We start from the raw sequence: 20,283 nt of genomic DNA, 5'->3' as shown, positions 1-20,283 counted from the left end.
TTTTCCTAACCTTAACCTCAGTCTCCTAACCTGCTACGTTAATTCTCCTAACCTGCTGCGTAAATTCTCCTAACCTGCTATGAAAAAAGTACTTCCGTATCGAAGTGGTGTTAAAAGAGTGTTCCCCGTCTATTATAGTCCCTCATATTCCTCTCATGGTATTTCCTGGTTACAAATGATTTTGGTTAGGCCCACAATGAACATTCAAATATCTCAGATTGAAGAATGATTCACTGGTAAATCAGATCAGTCTCCAGTTGTTTACAAGAAAGGCCTGTATTGTTTTTTACTACCAGAACCACAGCCATGCTAAACATGGCCATAGCTGCAATCAGCCAGTCAGTCTCTACTCCAACAGTAGCTGTTGGCAGGGCTGAGTAATCCTCTAGCATGTTGTATTGAGCTAGCTCTATTCTATAGAGGCCTGTGTCAGTGAGGAGAGGCTCAGCGAGCCCAGGCTGCAGTGATGTGGGATGGGATGGTACATTCCTGTGTGCAGACAGTCTAGCTGCAGCAGATTGCTAGCTGCCTTTCTCCCCCTGGGCTGTGATTGCTGGGGGCCATTTGCCCCTGCGCTCTTGCCTCTAATTTCCCACAAGACCAGATGGCACCATCATTCAACACTACCATAGAAAATACCAGGAAGACTGAGGAGGAAAGGCAAGCTATTGGTAACTAGCTAACAGAGGGGAGGTGAGGGGAATATATGTGGGAGAAGAAGTGAACATGAGGATAATTATAATATAAGCCATGGTTGATTTTTTATGCATGCTTTGCATAGAGGGGATTTTATGGTCATGTCTAATGTGAATTGTGGCCCAATGTTAAGCTCTGATATCACAATTTAATATTGCGTCAAATTAGTAAATGTGCTTGCAAAACAATCAGTAATTGATTTAGCTACCGGTAGCTCTAGCTGGAAATTATACAAAGGTAAATTGCTACCTTGGAAATTATACAAAGGTAAATTGCTACATTCATGGTAGCCGCATTCATTATATTTTATTTGATGTATTTCCTGTACAAAGAGAAGGTCGAAAATATATAGAGGTTAAGATAACGTCGTCACAAATCTTGGACCAGCGCTATTGCTAACTACCAGCACCGTTGCTAACTAGAATAGCAGGTCCCATTGTTGAAAAGAGTTATGGGATAATAGAATCTCGTTGTCTTAACAATTGTCATCTTCAACCTAGCACAAAGGGAAACCATTTTTCCCATGACATAATGAGTTGCCATATCCTCCATGTATTTGGTCGGTATCAGGACCTTCTAATCATTCTCTTGATGAAAGATACTGGTTCAAGAGAAAAGTTGATGATTGCAGTGTTTATAAAGTCTTTATGCACTTCTAAAGTAAGTTAGGGTTTGTGCAGAGGAGAGAAAGAGCGAGTGCCTGTTTCAGTCTGACTGCATCATCATTGGCTGTGGGTGTTGGGTGCTAGGGGTGCTGGGGGAACCAAATCTAAAAAGAGTTTTCCCTTGCCTCTCCAGAACACTGCTGGGTACAGAGTGTGGTAGGGCAATAGCAGCAAACAGCATATTCATTAACCCTGCCTGCCACAGTGAGGATGGAAGAAACAGACGCTATTTCTTCCATCCTGAAAAACCCTTAAATGAAAAACCTTCTGCTTCTTTAACCCCTCATTCAACCCCCCCATCTGAAAACCAGGAATGACCCAAAACCAACTCTAGCTGAAGCAGGCGATGACGCAACACATCTTAAGCAGACATTGTAATATGTAAGATGACAGAATGTGAAGGGGTGGGTCGGTCACTTCTTTTCTCTCACTTCTCACTGCGGCTGACAAAATACATACAGAGACGTTCCCCCTTCGGGGTGCTCTCTGAATCGAAGTGTAGCTCCTCATCCTTCACAGGTCTGAAGCCATGGATGGATGTGTTTTTAACAGGGGTCTGTCTGCAGGGCACTTTAGTCATCCTGAGCCTGAGCCGGGCAGAACAGAACAGAAAACAACAGAGTAATCCTAACGTAATGCTGAAGTGAGGATGAGAGGGGAGACAGGCCCAACAGCTCTGTCTTTGCTGTATGCTGCCAGCTCCAAGAGACAATCTATCCCACAATCCTGTGCCCAGACAGGCCGGTTGAGCTCCAAAATAATGATCCGACCTGATCACCCACTGGCAAGGCAACATCGCAGGGAAGGATGGAGGGAGAATGGATGGAGGGGGGAGGTGGAGGGAGAATGGAGGGGGGGGGGGGGGGGGGGGGGAGCAAAATAGAGAGATGGGGAGAGAGTGACAGAGAGGGAGCAGACAGAGAGGGAGCAGACAGAAAGGGAGCAGACAGAGAGGGAGCAGACAGAGAGGGAGCAGACAGAAAGGGAGCAGACAGAGAGGGAGCAGACAGAGAGGGAGCAGACAGAGAGGGAGCAGACAGAGAGAGAGCAGACAGAGAGAGAGCAGACAGAGAGGGAGCAGACAGAGAGGGAGCAGACAGAAAGGGAGCAGACAGAGATGGAGCAGACAGAGAGGGAGCAGACAGAGAGGGAGCAGACAGAGAGGGAGCAGACAAAGAGAGCAGACAGAGAGAGCAGACAGAGAGAGAGCAGACAGAAAGGGAGCAGACAGAGAGAGATTGTCTTGATCCAAAACAGGAACAAAATACTTTTTTACAGCTAACTAAACCAACAAAAGTAGAAGTTACCTTCTACACTGTCATTTGACATGGATATGGTAATACCACTGACCTATATGGGGTGATAATGAACAAGACAATAATGAATGTGAAATGTGAAATCAATTAGGCTTAATATTGCAATAACACTTTGTCTAGCACTGTGGGTGACTGAGAAATCTACTGGATCGTACTGAAAAATAAAGAACTTACTGTTCATTGATATAATAATATTATTCTAACATGCAAAAACACACCGGAATGGTTAAGGACCATAACCTAATTTGACTGAGCATTGCTTACACACTTTGTGATTCATTGTAGTCTGAATAATGTCTGAAATATGTCATGTGGAAGGCATATTAATGGTGAATATTGTATTATATCTACTGATTTATGCTAAATATTTGTTACTATTCCGCTAAGCAGACTTTCACATTGATTTAGCTAAACACACAGCATCGTGGCTGCCAGCAGTATAAGAGACCCAGGCCTTGGGCGACGCCAAGACTGATTGTTTTCAGATAAGAACATGCTCAAGTCCTCCTAACCGTATTTGCATTTCTTTCAGAGTTCACGTAAATTGAAAGGTATACAGATCAACAGAGAGAGAGAGGACGCTGGATGATGCGAGGGTGTTAATGTCATGAGTTTAAACAATGAGGCCTGATGCTGCATTCGTTTGGCTTACAGTCATTGGCTGATTGGACTGTGTAGAACGGGGGTGGATGAGAACAGCTATAGCTTCCATACAGTACACTATACAGATCAGACCAAAACCAAAATGTAATTTGCCAAAAATGTGAAGGAAGCTTTCATGTCCTCACTGTTGTTCAGGTCAGTCCCCATTCAGCCTTAATGCTTAGCCCTGAGAGTTAGCCAGGGGCTCTGCCTCTCCTCTACTCCCCTTAGCGAGAGTGATGAACTACTCCAAGCCCACAGGGGAAAGACATGGAAGTTTGGGTATAATAGGGTGAACTAAAAGGGATCCGAATGGACAGGAATAGAATCTGCTCTCCTTAGCCATCATCAACCATAGAGAACTTTACATTTTACTCATTGTGTTTTAGATCGATCAAAGTGGTTAAATCACAGAAGATTTGGCATGAGTCCATGATCGATCGTTGGCCTGAATCTTTGCTCTGTTAATAAGTAGAATAACTTAGTAACAATAATATGTGTGTATTTCCAGAGCCGGTTGGTGTGCTAAGCCGAGCGCGTCCAAGAAGGAGTCTCCTCATGCGCACGCTGAAACAGGAGCCAGGTGTGTGCAGCCACAGTAGGCTAACATGGACCAAAGTAGTGTCCCAGATAGAGCACTGTATAAAAGTGTGTGTTTTTGTGAGTGTGTGTGTGTGTGTGTGTGTGTGTGTGTGTGTTTGTCTGTCTGTAGACATCACCTACAGTACACTCCCTCCCCTCACATTCCCCTCTGTCAGACTCAAGACCACATTATTCTCGCTTCCTCTAGTATTCCTACTTCCCTCTCAAGCCCAGTTCCTTTAAACTGTCATGGCACTGTATTGAGAGCAGAGAGAGAGAGACAGTGGCTGGGAGACTGGGTGGTACTGTCAGACTGGAACAAGTGGAACAGGGGCTATACAGCCTGTTTCACCTGGCTTCACCTCTATAGAAATATTTTTTTGTGAGAAACAACAGCTCTGGGCTTTGGTTCACATCACAGAACAATTCTATGTTTTAGACTGAATTTTCACCTTTCCTTCACTGTATACTAAAGGTGCAGTCCCGGATCTTAAGCGCTTACAAATTCGTAACATATTGTACGAATTGTAATTCGTAACATATCATACAAATTGCATAAAAACATTTTTTATAATGATTTGCAATTCGTAAGATATCAAGTGAAATGTATGACGTAGTACACAATTGTGCACAATTTTCGGGGACCCATTTTGGCTCGTGAGCACAACTTTCAGAACTACTGGCTGAAATTATACAAAACCTTCGAAGCATCACTTTAGTGATAAATCAGTGGGGATTAATTAGATTAGATTTCCAATTTTTATTAATAAAACATATGACTGCTGATATTGACCTATTGAATGTGAATGTAGTGGGATGTAGCTCAGTTGATAGAGCATGGCGTTTGCAACGCCAGGGTTGTGGGTTCGTTTCCCACGGGGGACCAGTATAAAAAAATATGTATTCACTAACTGTAAGTCGCTCTGGATAAGAGCGTCTGCTAAATGACGTAAATGTAAATGTAAAATGTAGTGCCAAATAATGTTTACAATATAAATTGATAGACAACGAAAACTAACATGTTAGACATTCTTCTCAGATGAGAGGGAAGCTCAAACTTTTAATCAATAATCTATCCTTTGTATATCTCTCACTGTGTGAGTGCATACAGTGCACATGATGTTATGGTGTGCAAATACAAATCATAATGTACCTTGAAGTCATCTGGGAGAAGCAGTTTGCAGGTCCTGAGGAAGCTGAGAATGTAGCGGAATATCTCTCCATCCCTGTCGATGAAGTAGTGCTGCTTCAAGCTGTCCAGCACGATGGGCTCTGTGCCATTAAACAGACGGCTGATTCTGGAAATTGAAACACACACACACACATAATGGAATGAGGTTGAGTTGAGCGGCTGCCTTCAAATGCATGAAACAATTACCCTCCATTTATTTTTCCATTTTATTAGTGCTAAGGCTGAAATGTATTAGCATCCTGGTTGAAACAAGGGGCTTAAGGCACATTTCCTGTGTTCCAGGCCTGTTTGAAGTGTCCCTTCTGCTGTGTGATTAGGACAACATACAGTGTCTCGGCTGGTACTTACAGAAATGAATGCTATGGGTTCAGTTTAAAGCTCTATTACTAAAGGGTAAAAAAAAAAAAAAAATGGGTTTGCTACAATGAAATATGATATATGTTTCTCTATAGTGTGTGAATCCATGATGCATATGATAATGTCAATATTCACAGTTTCATACTCTGACACCTATTTGTGTTTTGAATACAAATATTCCACTGAATTATGTATTGATTTGGTTCATTTTTTAAAACAAGTAAGAGACGAAGTGTGACTATTACACCTCATGCCGTTCACTGTAAAAATCAGCATTCATTCAAAAAGTAATTTCTCTAAAATAACTGACGCAGGTTTCCCATTAGAATACAGAACAACAGAGGGAAATTCCATGAATGATGGACATAACTTCTAAGACACCTGTAGCTCGCCAAGCATCCATCCATAGTTGGCCTCTCAAAATGTACTGTAACCAGGAGTGAATAAGGAGTTGAAATTGCTGTAATCTGTTAGCTTTCATCCCACCATATCCTGTCGATACGATGACTTGAAATATGGTTGGACAACTACACATTTCTCTCATCTCTTGTGAGGTTGTCAAGGTACAGACGTAGGATCTTAATTTGATCACCTTGTTGCAGGAGAACCTTTCTGCAATGCAGGAAATTAAAAACATGTAGTGTATTTAAGGTTTAAAAAGGCTTCTGAAGTTTGTAATTTCCACTTTTAAATTTCTGACTTGATTTTCCCTTACAAAAAATGTATCAACCCCCCCCAAAAAAATCCCTTAATTAGAATACACATAATAATTCACATTTCCTGGTGCTGCAGGATATTTTCCTGCTGTAGCAAACAGTCTCAAATTAAGATCCTACATCTGTAGCTACTGTAGCTCTCAACCATTAGTTCATTCATTTCACCTCAGATCTGCACTAGGTGTATAATAGCTATAGACCTGGAAGGAAGATAAATATGACATTTATGTTGGTCATTATTAGAGACATGATTGACATGGTGTCTCTATCACTGTTTTACTGAAGTATTTGTATGAGTCACTCAACAGTTTTCTGTAGAAGTGGCAGTTAAGTGTATTTAGAGTAACCTTTAAAACGATTTCACTGCACATTTCCCTCCTCTCTCCCAGAAACAGCTCTTGGCAGAGAGAAGGCTTCGCTCGCTGTTATCATTGTTTTGATGTAATCAGCTCTTTAATCATGCTAACAGCTTTTAGGTCAGCTGAGTACAGTTAAACCACAAAGAAAGACAAATTCACACAAGCTGCTTTTGCCCAGTGACTGTTAAATCCTGTTATAAGACATAACACAAGAAAGAGAGTCGCATTGGGAATCTCTATACACACAGCTGTATTACATTTTAGTCATTTAGTAGACACTCTTATCCAGAGCAACTTACAGTAGTGAGTACATACATTTTCATACTTTGTCATACTGGTCCCCCGTGAGAATCGAACCCACAACTCTGGCATTGCAAGCGCCATGTTCTACCAACTGAGCCACACGGGACCACAATAAGTGTTGACTTTATAGTTTAAATTGCATTGAATTTCCATTACAATCCTTTGCTTTGTAAAGACACAGTGCCTGTATCAAAGGGCTTCATCAGGTATAGACTGAATCATATCATGTAGAATTTGCCCTGTTTTTCCTTTCCTGTTAACTGTATAAAGAGAGCCAGTGCAAATATGCTCTCCCTCTCTTTCTCTCTCTCTCCATCTTGCCCCTCTCTCTTTCGCTCTGGAAATCGATGCAAAATGCTTTATAAAAAACCAATACTCATCTCCCTGTTATGCCCGAGGTGTTCCTTTCTCATATGGTCTTGCAATTCTTCCAGCTAGAATTTCACCATACCCCTCCAGGCTAACTCTGTTTTTCATCTCCACTTTTTTTTAAAGCAATTAAAATGCTGCCTGTTTTTATTTTATTTATTTATTTTTCCCTCTCTCCATTTCTGTATCTCCCTCGGTCTCAGTGTTTTCTTTTGGTAAATCACAGATTCGGGGCCCTCAGCACCTGAAAGACGGACCCCTGCCCTCACCCAGCTTTGTTTCTGTCATGTCAGACAGGTAGAGAGAGAGACAGCTACACACCCTCATGCCTGCCTGCCTGGCTCAGAGAGACAGAGAGATAGAGAGAGACAGAGAGAGAGAGCGAGAGAGAGACAGAGAGAGAGAGAGAGAGAGAGAGAGTGAGAGAGAGAGAGTGAGAGAGAGAGAGAGAGAGAGAGAGAGAGAGAGAGAGCAAAGGGCAGAGTGGGAGTTTGTGAAGGACTGGAGCATCTCTGATCTCCCATCCCAGCGGTGCTGAGTAGAGGCAGCGGGGGTGAGCGGGCGGTAGGTAGACATCTCATGGACCCACACATGTCAGACTAACAGTTTAGAGTCTGAAACTCATGGCTAGGGGTGTGGGTGGGTCAAGACAAGTGCAGCTTTTCACTCTCTCCAAAATGAAAGAGACCTGAGCTGTCTTCAATAGATTCCCAATAAATGTTGACATACGTTGCAGGACATCTTACATATGTCTGTGAAAACAAATGCCCAGAGAGTGTGTTTGGATTAATGTATCAAACCCAACTCCAAGGGCGTACACTGGATCTGTGGGGGCCAGTGATATTACATTTACATTTAACATTTAAGTCATTTAGCAGACGCTCTTATCCAGAGCGACTTACAAATAGGTGCATTCACCCTATATACCTGCAATGCTGGAAGGGGGGCCTGAGTGAAAACGTTTGGGAACCCCTGGCATAGTAGATAATACCACTGATGGCTGCAGGTAGCCTAGTGGTTAGAGCGTTGGGCCTGTAACCGAAAGGTCGCTGGTTTGAATACCTGAGGTGAAAAAAAATCTGTTTTTATGCTATACTATATATCCCTCATAGATAATGGAAACCAGAGAGATTATCAAAATAAAACAAGTATCAAGTAATAACCTGTGTCAAAGGTCATTTCAAAATAGTTTCCTTGTCTGTGTAATATTCTTCTCATTTACTTTTCTCAGCCTCAGTAGAATGGAGCTCTGAAGCTTATCTCCTTAACTATGAACTCCCCAGAGCGGGTATCAATGTTTGATGACCCCTGTCCCTTAATGCAGTCTGTACAGAGGAAGATGAATACCCAGACATTAGTTACTAGACTAAGTTTCTCTACGCACTCTGCATTATTAACGCATCAATCTTTTAAAAGTAATCATCAACTTACAATTCTTTGAACCTTGTTCTTTAATTGTCAAGTTTCAGTGGATCATGGATGGTGGACTAGGACTAGACTCCTCCATGCACACCACACCGGATGTCCTCTAAAAAGACTGCATATAAGTCTGGCTATTGCAGTGTAATTGTTTTGCTTTCTGTCAGCCATTATCCTAATTCACACAAAAGGGCTCCTCCTCCACTGGTTCCAGAGGAAAGTGCACCCCTGAGGCAGACTGTGTGGAACACTGAGGAGGCAGAGAGAGAGAGAGAGAGAGAGAGAGAGAGAGAGAGAGAGAGAGAGAGAGAGAGAGAGAGAGAGAGAGAGAGAGAGAGAGAGAGAGAGAGAGAGAGAGAGAGAGCGAGAGAGAGAGAGAGAGAGAGAACGAGAGAGAGAGAGAGAGAGAGAGAGAGAGAACGAGAGAACGAGAGAGAGAGAGAGAGAGAGAGAGCGAACTGGCTCTCACATACACAGTGGTATCCTGTCATTACTCTTACTGCAAAAGCACTGCTTCTGAGCTCCCTACTATACAGTATGTATGTTACATTTGTAAGGCTTTTCTCAGAGGAGGAAGGGGAGGACCATCCTCCTCAGTGAATTTCATTTATTATTTATTTAAGTAAAACATTTAAAAAGTGATCCTTTTTAGATAAAACTATACTAAATACATTCACATATCACCAAATAATTGATTAATTTACTTTTTTGCAATGGTCTACAGTAGCCTCAACAGCTCTCTGTAGGGTAGCACCATGGTGTAGCCGAAGGACAGCTAGCTTCCGTCCTCCTCTGGGTACATGGACTTCAATACAACACCTAGAAGGCTCATGGTTCTCACCCCCTTCTATAGACTTACACAGTAATTATGACAACAGAATCGGCAGAAGCAACTTCCGGAGGACGTCCTCCAACCTATCAGAGCTCTTGCAGCATGAACTGACATGTTGTCCACCCAATCAAAGAATCAGAGAAAGAGTACTGAAAGCATAAGCTACAGCTAGCTAGCACTGCAGTGCATAAAATGTTGTGAGTAGTTGACTCAACGAGAGAGAAAGACAATAGTTGAACAGTTTTTAACAAATACATTTCTTCCAAAAAAATGAAGGAGAAGCAAGAGAGAGATCGAGAGAGTATCACTTTCAGTATCACTTACTTAGCTAGCAAATGCAGCTAGCTAGTTTAGCCTACTCAAACACCCTCCTCAAACAGATGAATGCTATGTTAGCTAGCTGGCTATGACTATCCAACACAACACTGGAACTCTTCCAAGTCAAGATAAGCTTTTAGTTTTACTAATTTATTGCCACCGGGGCCCGCCAGTGTAAGTGCTAAACTGCTTACTGACTGTACACTGTAACGTTACTACATGATTGTAGTGGGTTTACTAACGCGTTAGTTCTATTAGCTACATTGACTATGACGTTACTTTAGCTAATATGGTGACAACGATGTAGGCTGTGTGTAACGGTTATGATATGGTTTGGAAAGTTGTTTTTGCCTGGTCACATACAGCTGATGTGTTGTGCATTGAAGTCCACAAGCGAAGGGAAAAGGTGAGAGGAGGAGAGTGCATAGATGCGAGAAGGAATACAATGTGGCTACTATGAAAGTGAACTGTGTTTACGCGTGATCAAGGGTGTATTCATTCTGCCGATTCTGTTGAAAAACTTTTCTTAAACGGAAGCAAACAGAACGAAACGGGGATAAATATACCTGTATTTGTCCAAAGGAAACACTTGTTTGCAACTGTTGGACTAATGATTACACCCTAGATCAGCTAGATGCAAGCAAGAGTGTGCAAGGCGGTATTGAATGTGTCACTGTCTGTCCATGTGTAACTGTCTGTCGCCTCAAATTTTTCTCTCAAGCTGTGTGCACCAATGTTGTAAACTTTCATTTATAGGCTAGCTTGTAGCGACCTCATGATGGGTATAGGGAAAATGTGAGTATCATGTAGTAGCCTAAGCCTATCGCTGTTACATTGAACTGGGTGGATGGAATATGAATGACAGTCATCTAATATTCTGTAATAGAAATAAGGCCATGCTCATAAAAAAAATAAAACGTCCTCCCTCATCTTAAACTGACCGCCACTGAGGTACATGGTGGTGTAAAAGTTACATGATAAATAGTATAAACATAAGTGTAAAACAACACGGCCATTTGCATAATGTACATCCTGGTACAGTGCCTTGGGAAAGTATTCAGACCCCTTGACTTTTTCCACACTTTGTTATGTGACAGCCTTATTCTAAAATGCATTAAATAAATAAAAATCCTCAGTAATCTACACACAATACCCCATACTGACAAAGCGAAAAATAGGTTTTTAGAAATGTTTGCAAATGTATAAAAAAACTAAAACAGAAATACCTTATTTACATTAGTATTCAAACCCTTAGCTATGAGACTCGAAATTGAGCTCAGATGCATCCTGTTTCCATTGATCAATGTTGAGATGTTTCTACAACTTGATTGGAGTCCACCTGTGGTAAATTCTATTGATTGGACATGATTTGGATAGGCACACACCTGTATATATAAGGTCCCACAGTTGACAGTGCACGTCAGAGCAAAAACCAAGCCATGAGGTCAAAGGAATTGTCCATAGAGCTCCGAGACAGGATTGTGTCGAGGCACAGATCTGGGGAAGGGTACCAAAAATGTCTGCAGCATTGAAGGTCCCCAAGAACACAGTGGCCTCCATCATTCTTAAATGGAAGAAGTTTGGAACCACCAAGACTCTTCCTAGAGCTGGCCGCCCGGCCAAACTGAGCAATCGGTGGACAATCTCCTCTGTGGAGATTGGAGAACCTTCCAGAAGGACAACCATCTCTGCAGCACTCCACCAATCAGGCCTTTATGGTAGAGTGGCCAGACAGAAGCCACTCCTCAGTAAAAGGCACAGGACAGCCCACTTGGAGTTTGCCAAAAGGCACCTAAAGACTCTCAGACCATGAGAAACAAGATTCTCTGGTCTGATGAAACCAAGATTGAACTCTTTGGCCTTAATGCCAAGCATCATGTCTGGAGGAAACCTGGCACCATCCATACAGTTAAGCATGGTGGTGGCAGCATCATGCTGTGGGGATGTTTTTCAGCGGCAGGGACTGGGAGACTAGTCAGGATCGAGGCAAAGATGAACGGAGCAAAGTACACAGAGATCCTTGATGAAAACCTGCTCCAGAGCGCTCAGGACCTCAGACTGGGGGCGAAGTTTCATCTTCCAACAGGACAATGACCCTAATCACACAGCCAAGACAACACAGGAGTGGCTTCGGGACATGTCTCTGAATGTCCTTGAGTGGCCCAGCCAGAGCCCAGACTTTAACCTGATCGAACATCTCTGGAGAGACCTGAACATAGCTGTGCAGCAATGCTCCCCATCCAACCTGACAGAGCTTGAGAAGATCTGCAGAGAAGAATGGGAGAAACTCCCCAAATACAGGTGTGCCAAGCTTGTAGCGTCATACCCAAGAAGACTCGAGGCTGGAATCGCTGCCAAAGGTGCTTCCACAAAGTACTGAGTAAAGGGTCTGAATACTTATGTAAATATGATATTGCAGTTTTGTATTTTTTATAAATTAGCAAAAATTTCTAGAAACCAATTTTTTCTTTGTCATTATGGGGTATTGTGTGTAGATTGATCAAGAAAAAAAAGAATTTAATCAATTTTTGAATAAGGCTGTAACCTAACAAAATGTGGAAAAATGTCAAGGGGTCTGAATACTTTCCAAAGGCACTGTATATGTGTGAGTGTATATGAAACAACCTGTATTTGAACATCTGGAAAGTCATCCTAATATATAAACTATTGATTTACTGTAATTCTAATTATAATGTCATAAAACAGTGGGTATTATGCACATACTGCTAGTAATAACAAAAATGTTCACTCAGGTATCGTGTACCTGCAGTGTCTTGTCCTGTCTTGCTGTCCAATCCTCTTAAATGAACCAAACACACAGCTAATAGTGATGACAAACATGACATAATAATACTAAGGATAAACAATGGCCTTTTATAGGCATGGAGATTTTCTCACAACAAGATAAATCATGTTGGTTTATGGACAAAGAAAACAAAGAGAGTTGACAGTGATTTCCTGTCAGAGCTGTCTGAATATCCAAGGCGTATGTTGATACTTTTCCTCTAACCATTTCCTCAGATTTTCCTACAAACTGATGTATGTTTACCTTGGCTTAGCTGAAACTCTGGCTTCAAGTAATAGTAATTGACTAGAGCATGTAGATCATAGAATACTATAACATAAGGGGTCATTTCTATAGAAAACATGAACTAACTTCAGCATAAACGATTTGCATTACTTTAAAGTTGCATGGCTGGTTTTAGTTACAAATCATTTGGACATCGATTAGAGATGGTTTAGATCAGTTGGTTTTGTTACTATAATGGGGAAATAACAGCTGACATTTTCCCTCTCCATAATGTACAATTAAAGTGCATAAACCTGTAGCATCATTTCAGTGAATGAAAGAGTCAGCAACAGCAATTAACACATTTTCCATGTGTTAGAAAATGTTATAATCAAATACAATTCAAATGAAGCCATATGGAGGTTAGGCTATCCAACATACAATATCAAACTAGAGAGAAACTATCATTAAAGCAATCAACTTTATAACTGATATCAAAAACTTGTAATGAGGGGTTTTGGGGGATATTGGGATATATGTCCTATAAAAAGTGTTATTGAGCACGATTACTTATTTAAGTTTATGGTGGGAGACAATTTCAAAGAAAATGTGTATCAGTAGGCTACTCTCCTAGAATTTGTTTAAAAAATGTGAAAAATGTATCTTGGCACTATGGATAATAAACGAGACAAACACCTTTCACTTATTGAATGAGAATATCCGATTCCTTACCTTGAGTCTGGGTATTTGGTGAGAGTAGCCAGGCTACTAGTATACATGTGTCCCCCGACGTCAATGTGAACCGGAGCATTCGACTTTGTCAGTTGAGCCGGTAGAGGGATTCCTTGTGTGGACATAGGAGATACCGGGGACCGGGTCAAAGACAGGCGTGACATGCTTCTTCCTTCCTGAAAACAAGTAAATGGAAAAACCATAGACATCATAAATTACTTGGGTCTCCAGAAAGTCTGTATCTTCCACCAGTGCGATCCTGAGCCTTATCAGATCACTTCCACGTCTGTCTGCTCGCATATTTAGCTTACAGAATATTGCCACCGTTCTAATGAAGTATGTTTGCATCTTTTCATTCAATGCTGCAGGGGAGGATGATTATTATGGTTCCAGAAAGAGGAATGCTAGGTGTCAGCCTCTAGGGGGATAAAACAAACTGCAATATTATAATTAAAGGTTGTGTTATGTGTTAGACATGATATGCCCAGACACACCAACCACCAATCTGAGAATACAGAATCGAGGGCATTTGTTCCTGATGAACTCTGTCCCTGAACCACACATATGAAAACATTTACCCCTTACAAGATTGTCATGTTGTTTCTTTATTTTACCCCCACACAATAATGTCCTATAAATGTAAATGTAATAACAAAGTTACTGGTGCATCAAAAATAGCATCTCATATCATAGGAGTCAAGGTAAATGATATGTATCCAACACAATAAAACTTAACAGGACCAAGCAAGATGTGAAGACAAACTACTTAGTAACTTTATAATATCTGTCATGAAAATGTATGTAAATGTAATGGTCAGGAGTTTTAATTAATTGCTCGGAATCCTCCAATGAACTTTTAGAAACGTGGGCAGGCTTTGGCCACATGTTCAACAGAGAAAGGATGCAAGTCCTCAGGCTGGTGTGAATTGGGGATGTTGGATGGAAGGCATGGGAAACATATGACCACTTCATGAATGTCAACTATCCGTTACATGAATCCCTCCCCAAACTATTCCAGAGCCCCTTCGTAACACTCAGGCCATCCAGGTAGCATACACTGGGTTGGCGCGCTTCAGGCCACAGCGCAGTCCGAGGCGCATGGATCCAGCTCGTCAGAGTTGGGTTAAACAATGATGTAGGCTATTAAACAGACATGTGGGTATTGGGGATCATAGTTCCTCAAGTTTGCGTACAACCAATCACCACAATCGAACTTAATCAAGATTGATCAAAATAACATGTTTTCCTATGTAATTTGCGCAAATTACGCACATGCATAGGCCTGTCAATTAAATCCCAACATCTCAACTCACAAACATTTTAATTAATATCAGAGTCAGTTTAATTGGAACATATCAGATATAGTTAGAAAAAGTCAAGCAACTTACATTAGGATGTGGTTTCATGAAAAAATATACATCCATCATGTCTGCAAAAATGGCGGGTCGCTGGAATAAACTAAATTATTATAACTTGAAAGAAAGGCATTTCATCAACTTGTTCTTCCATGCAAGAGCACATTTACTAAGCTTTTAATTTTACCCATAAAAGGTCAACAGAAGGCAGTTGTTAGGGTTCATTCAGCCCTTTGCTCCAGGCGAGATGCCCTGGGGCACAAAGTGTTGTTGGAGACTACAGAATTTTCCAGGGTGTTGCCCGCCTCGCTGTATACTCCACCAAGCCTTCAGGAATAATTATCATTTAATACGCACGCTGGATGATATATTTCAGGCCCCAGTGAAAGAAAGACTTCAAAAGACTTAAGAAGTTTTTGGCGTATAAGGCTATCCCACCTCTTCATTTAGCCATGGGCCACAGTAACCAATACTGATAATATTGTTGGGGGAATATATACCAGATAGGACACACACACATAAACACACACACACACACACACACACACACACACACACACACACACACACTGGGTTAAGATGGGAGGAGTTGACGGAGTGGAGGGTAACGTGAAATACAGGACAGAAGGAAAGCATATTGATATTATATGATCAATATGTGGGGTAAAGATTATCATTATTAAAAGGCTATAAGCCAAGAAACTCTCACAAGAGTTTTCAAATAAAAAATACAAATACTGGAACTATTACCATTGACTCGTTTGAATGAGATCAACTGACATCTGTTCCGTGACTTTCTGTGTTATAATAGTTTCCTATTGACCAACATTCTAGCTATAGTAGCTCTAGCCAATAACGGTTTGAAACGTTCACAAGAGTTGGCTTTCACTATGGGCAATGGTGTACCAAAGAAAGATATTTGACAATTGTACAAAGCAAAGATCAGAATGTGCGTAATTGTTATAAAATAAAATAGCCAAAAAGAACGTGCACAGTAGCAGAGATCCATAGTGTACACTTTTGCCCTCTTGAACACAGTTTACATTGATGCCCACGGATAGCCTACTTCTACCAGATGCACAATATGGCGTCTTACTCATTTCTACCAACATGAAATTATGATCCAGAGACGTTTGATTCAAAAGCGAACAATGCGTAAAATGAATGCGTAAATATGCCAACAGCATCAATAGACAACAAGGGAAAGACAACAGCCTAGACATACATTCACACCTTTCCCAGACTGGACAAAACATAGCCCTACTACAAGTAAAGTTATTCCAAATTACCTGGTGTTGAGTATAGTTTGTTCGCTGATACTGTAGGCTATCATACCATGAGGAAATGCCGTATCTTAATATGAATTTAGTCATACCGTTTCAAACATCGTAGGAGTCCGAGGGAATCCGTGCCAGTTTCTATCAGTCCCAGCTGATGACTGCGTTCCGCCTTTTCACATGCCCGGAGTTTCGCAGAACTAGAGTGCCATCCAATAGCCGACCCAAGCATTCCTCAAGTAGGATCCGCTCCTTTGGAACGAAACTGCCAACACTGTATCCACAAACTGTTCTAAAACGTGAATCTACCAGTGATAACTACATTGATTAAAAAGAAGGGTCGCTGTGGCTTTAAAGATCTATAGCTGATGCTGGCTGACTTGTTCAGACCAAGCTCTTTCCACAAAAGCAGCACAGGAAGAAGCAAAGAAGCGTTCTTACCTTATACATAGAAGAGATCTCTCCTTTCCCTTTTCGGTTCTTATTTGAGTCGGTCAAATCCTGCTTCGTATTTTAGCTTCTTGAGTGCCTTTTTGCTTAAATGAAACTGCCGGTCTGTTATGAGAAGAAAGCCAATAATCCCGTCTCTAAATAACAGAGCAGCGCTAAAAATGAATTCTTGCTCCGGGCTGCCCAAACGCCTCTGGGGCAAGGATTAGGCTACAATTAGCTCAACTCTACTCGCACCCAGTCCGATTTTAAAAAGAAAAAGTGATACTCTCTCCCTGTTACATAAATTATGTCTATTGCCAGATATAACGATTAATGTTAGGTTTTTCGTATTTTCCGGAGAAAAAAAAATACAGCCCCCGTAACGGTTTAACGTTCTGGTTTGCAGGGGATAACGGTTAAGTGCTGTTCAGTATCAGGCAAGTGTCACGTCGCTCAATATATTTAGAGCAGGAAAAAAGCAGATTTTAATCATTGTCATTTCGTCTGATGTAAAATTTCCCCAGGCATTTCCAGCTAGGCATATATTTCAATTCTCCAGTTAAATAAGTAAAACAGGGCACGCTTCCCTAGTCGTGTACTTGGAGCTATTACAAAAGGCACACTAGTAACTTGTTGACAGTGTCAATAAAATAGAATAATAATATGTAGATATCCTTGGATACTTTTCATGCGGCGATTTTCCCATGTCCTTTCTCCACTAATGTCTCCAGTAGTAACGCCAAATGTCCTGTAGGCCGTTAAAACCAAATGACGTCTATCGACATGCATTCTGCTATTGCAGAAAGCGCCCTCACAACCTGCCTCCAGCTAAACGCGCCATTTCAATTATAGCACAGGGCTAGATGGAGATGTCTGCAGTGAAAATGTCCTATGCAAACAGTGAGACAGACTGCTAGCCCAGCTAGAAGATTTTACTAATTTACCTAAAGATGCATTATGTTAAATGAATATAACGGTCTGGCTAAATGCTAATTTTGTTATATAAAACGCAAAAATAAATCAGTGTTGCATCACTTTTATAGTAGGCTAAAAGGCGCCCTGTGGAAGTCAAAGTGATATCTCTTTGCTCTGCCTCCTTCCTGTGCAGGTGTTCACATAGGCTTGTGATTATTTATTTATTTATTTGCGTGTTTGTTTATTTGCGTGTAAATAACTGTGAATAATTGATGTTGCATTGAGGCCAGTAATTAATGTAGGCCTACTGTCGAATCCAGACACTCCACGGCGCTCAGCTATTTGGTTTCTTGGTATTTGGCGCCAACCAGTGTGGGAAATGATTATTGGTACAAAGAAGAAGAAAAAAATACTGAAGGAATAAAATAATAAGGTGAATTCGATTGCAACGAGAGCTGCCTTTTATGCTCCAATTTGATTGATTGATCGAATTAAAACTCGTCATTTAGATGATGTGGTTTCCTGGTTCATATCTGGGGATTGGCGCGCCAAACCGAACGGTTATAAGAATTGGATAGAAATCAGAGCTGCCTTAGGAAGTAGCCCCCCTAACAGGGCAAGATAAACTTGCCCTCTGGCATACATTTGTTGTCTTCAGGAGTACAAACTGGAGGCAAGAAGACATGATTTTTCATTGAAGTAACAACCCTGCAGTTAGTTCAATTACATGAAGTATGCAGGGATGTTGTAAATTTAAAGATTTAAATAGCTTACAAAGTTGCCCTGGGCCCCATCAGTTAATTTCCTTAATTTATGGGTTTTAGCTGAGTGTCTGATGTGAAAAGGAGAAGTAGGTCAGCTTGAACATTTGCATGTAGTGTAGACTTAATACAGGCCTCATATATGCCCTCTTGACCACTAGAATAGCAGTTCACACACCAATAACAATGTCAAAATATTGTAATTGAGTCTGTAAACGAATCAAACTGAGGTCATTTTTAAACTAACTGTGTGTTTCCCGAGACAATAATTGCTTTTTTATTCAGTGTATATAAGTCCAACCTTGAATGAAAAAAATCACACCACTTGACCACTTAGTGAGATACTGTAGCACTCATATTTGCATTGTGTCAGACACACACATAATCTTCCTTTTGATCAAATGAAATTGTATTCCCTTCAAAAGCCTATACACTTCAGGTATTTAATTCAGTAAAATGAAAGTAGCCTACAATTACACAAAACCAAATGAATATTAATACAGTGCCAGAGACAATATTGTGAATGTACTCTGCATGATAGATTCTAGAATGAAAGAATTAGTCAGGATTTGCTAGGCCTGTTGGAGAGATCATATGTTCATGTGGTGTATGCATTCATTCATGACCCTATAAGAATAATAAGAGCCTGCAGGTTTAAACCAGGTGTCATTAATAGTGATGCCCAAAGCGACATGTTGAGGACTACAGTATTGTGCTATTCTATTATCCAGCATTTTGTCCCTTTTGTAAAGGGTGATGCCTGGTGTGTATGATTTCCTAGACCCATAAGAATATTAGTTTGATAAAGTGTTTATGTGTGGTTCTGATACATGCAGTAATTGGAATGATTTTTGGTTCTGGTCTGTACAACTGTACGTGAGACTTTGCTCTTGGGAGATCCATTTGTATGATGTGATGTGGGGCATGGGTGCACAGGAATTACAGCATGCATCCAATTTGTCAACCTCTGCACTCAGCATTGTATAAGCATATGTTTGATTGGATGACATTTCAATATTTTGTACAGTGCACCAGGAAACATACTGTAAAGGCCATTCCATCATTTCAGATGTTTAATGTGTGTCTGCATTAAAGGGAAATAGTATTTGAAATCTTAGAGGGAGATTGAGAAAACTGTTTACATATTTGTTGGTGGTACTCAAGACCATATTAACCTGCTGAGCTAAAGTTTAGAAATATCTGGGAGTCTTCAGATCTCAGGCAAGGTGCCAAACCCAGTCTGCTATACTGTGACACTTTTCCCCTTGGGCTCATACACACTCTTTATGGACATCACCTGAGTTACAGGCAGGGTAAACCTGGATCATTGGTATAACACAAGCCACTAATCTGTTCACCATTCTGCTCAATTGCTTTTCTGCTCCAGTAATAGCCTGAGAGGTGCAACATAGTACTACCTGCTGGGACCTTTGAAATGTGGTCAAAGTAATGCATTAGAATATTCAGCCTGACCACAAATCACACATTTTGAAATGAAGCATTCAAAAAAAAAGTTGATTACCAAATTGTTCTGTTCCTTTATGCTTTAATGAGGTTCATCGAGTGCACCCTATAACTGTATGAAATACTGAAACAGATTGCAGTCGTACTCACCTTATCTAAATGCCTGCTTACTCTTTACAACTGTAACCTAACCTGAGTATTGCACCTCTTATCGACACTCCTCTGTTTCCCCTGGCAAGTGTGGAGGAGGTTTTAAAAGAACACCCAGAACTTGATTTTAGTAATATGCATGCTTTATGGAGTCTCACTCCTGTCAATCGCTCCATTTCTCAGTCATTTGACATTCTGCTTGATGTTGGCATATGTCTGAGGTGCAGCAGCGAAACTCATTGTTCATTATTTCAAAGACAGCATGAGAGGTGCCAGTTTATTAATAGAATGTGTGGAATTGTGTTGCATATAGACAGATAGAGACACCTTTTAACAGGCACAGAGTGATTCCCCCAAGTGCTAAATGCTGGCAATTAAGTTGGGAAAAGTGCAGAAAGAGGGCTGGTACTTTATCCTCTGT

General features: G+C 41.0%; 1 protein-coding gene across 3 annotated transcripts in view; it reads right to left on the bottom strand.

Moving 5' to 3' along the window:
* The window catches only part of LOC311111759 (BTB/POZ domain-containing protein kctd15-like), a 24,900-nt gene extending 7,202 nt beyond the window's left edge, over window positions 1–17,698 (bottom strand). Inside the window, exons 1-4 of one of the 3 annotated variants that reach the window (XM_084154576.1) lie at window positions 16,153–16,290; window positions 14,897–14,956; window positions 13,509–13,684; window positions 5,055–5,199 (exon numbers count right to left, since the gene is read on the bottom strand). In XM_084154576.1, coding sequence (XP_084010702.1) covers window positions 5,055–5,199; window positions 13,509–13,684; window positions 14,897–14,956; window positions 16,153–16,236 — 465 coding nt within the window. In that variant the 5' untranslated portion in view covers window positions 16,237–16,290. Of the gene's footprint in view, window positions 1–5,054; window positions 5,200–13,508; window positions 13,685–14,896; window positions 15,332–16,152; window positions 16,291–16,581 lie in introns of those variants that run through there. The other 2 variants (XM_084154577.1, XM_084154575.1) reach the window with 2 other exon arrangements.
* Window positions 17,699–20,283: the final 2,585 nt, after the last annotated feature.

Source organism: Coregonus lavaretus, assembly GCF_964263955.1.
Source record: "Coregonus lavaretus genome assembly, chromosome: 37".
NCBI lineage: Eukaryota > Metazoa > Chordata > Actinopteri > Salmoniformes > Salmonidae > Coregonus > Coregonus lavaretus.
The sequence above is the reverse complement of the archived record's forward strand: the minus strand, read 5'-3'. Positions and strand labels throughout refer to the sequence as shown.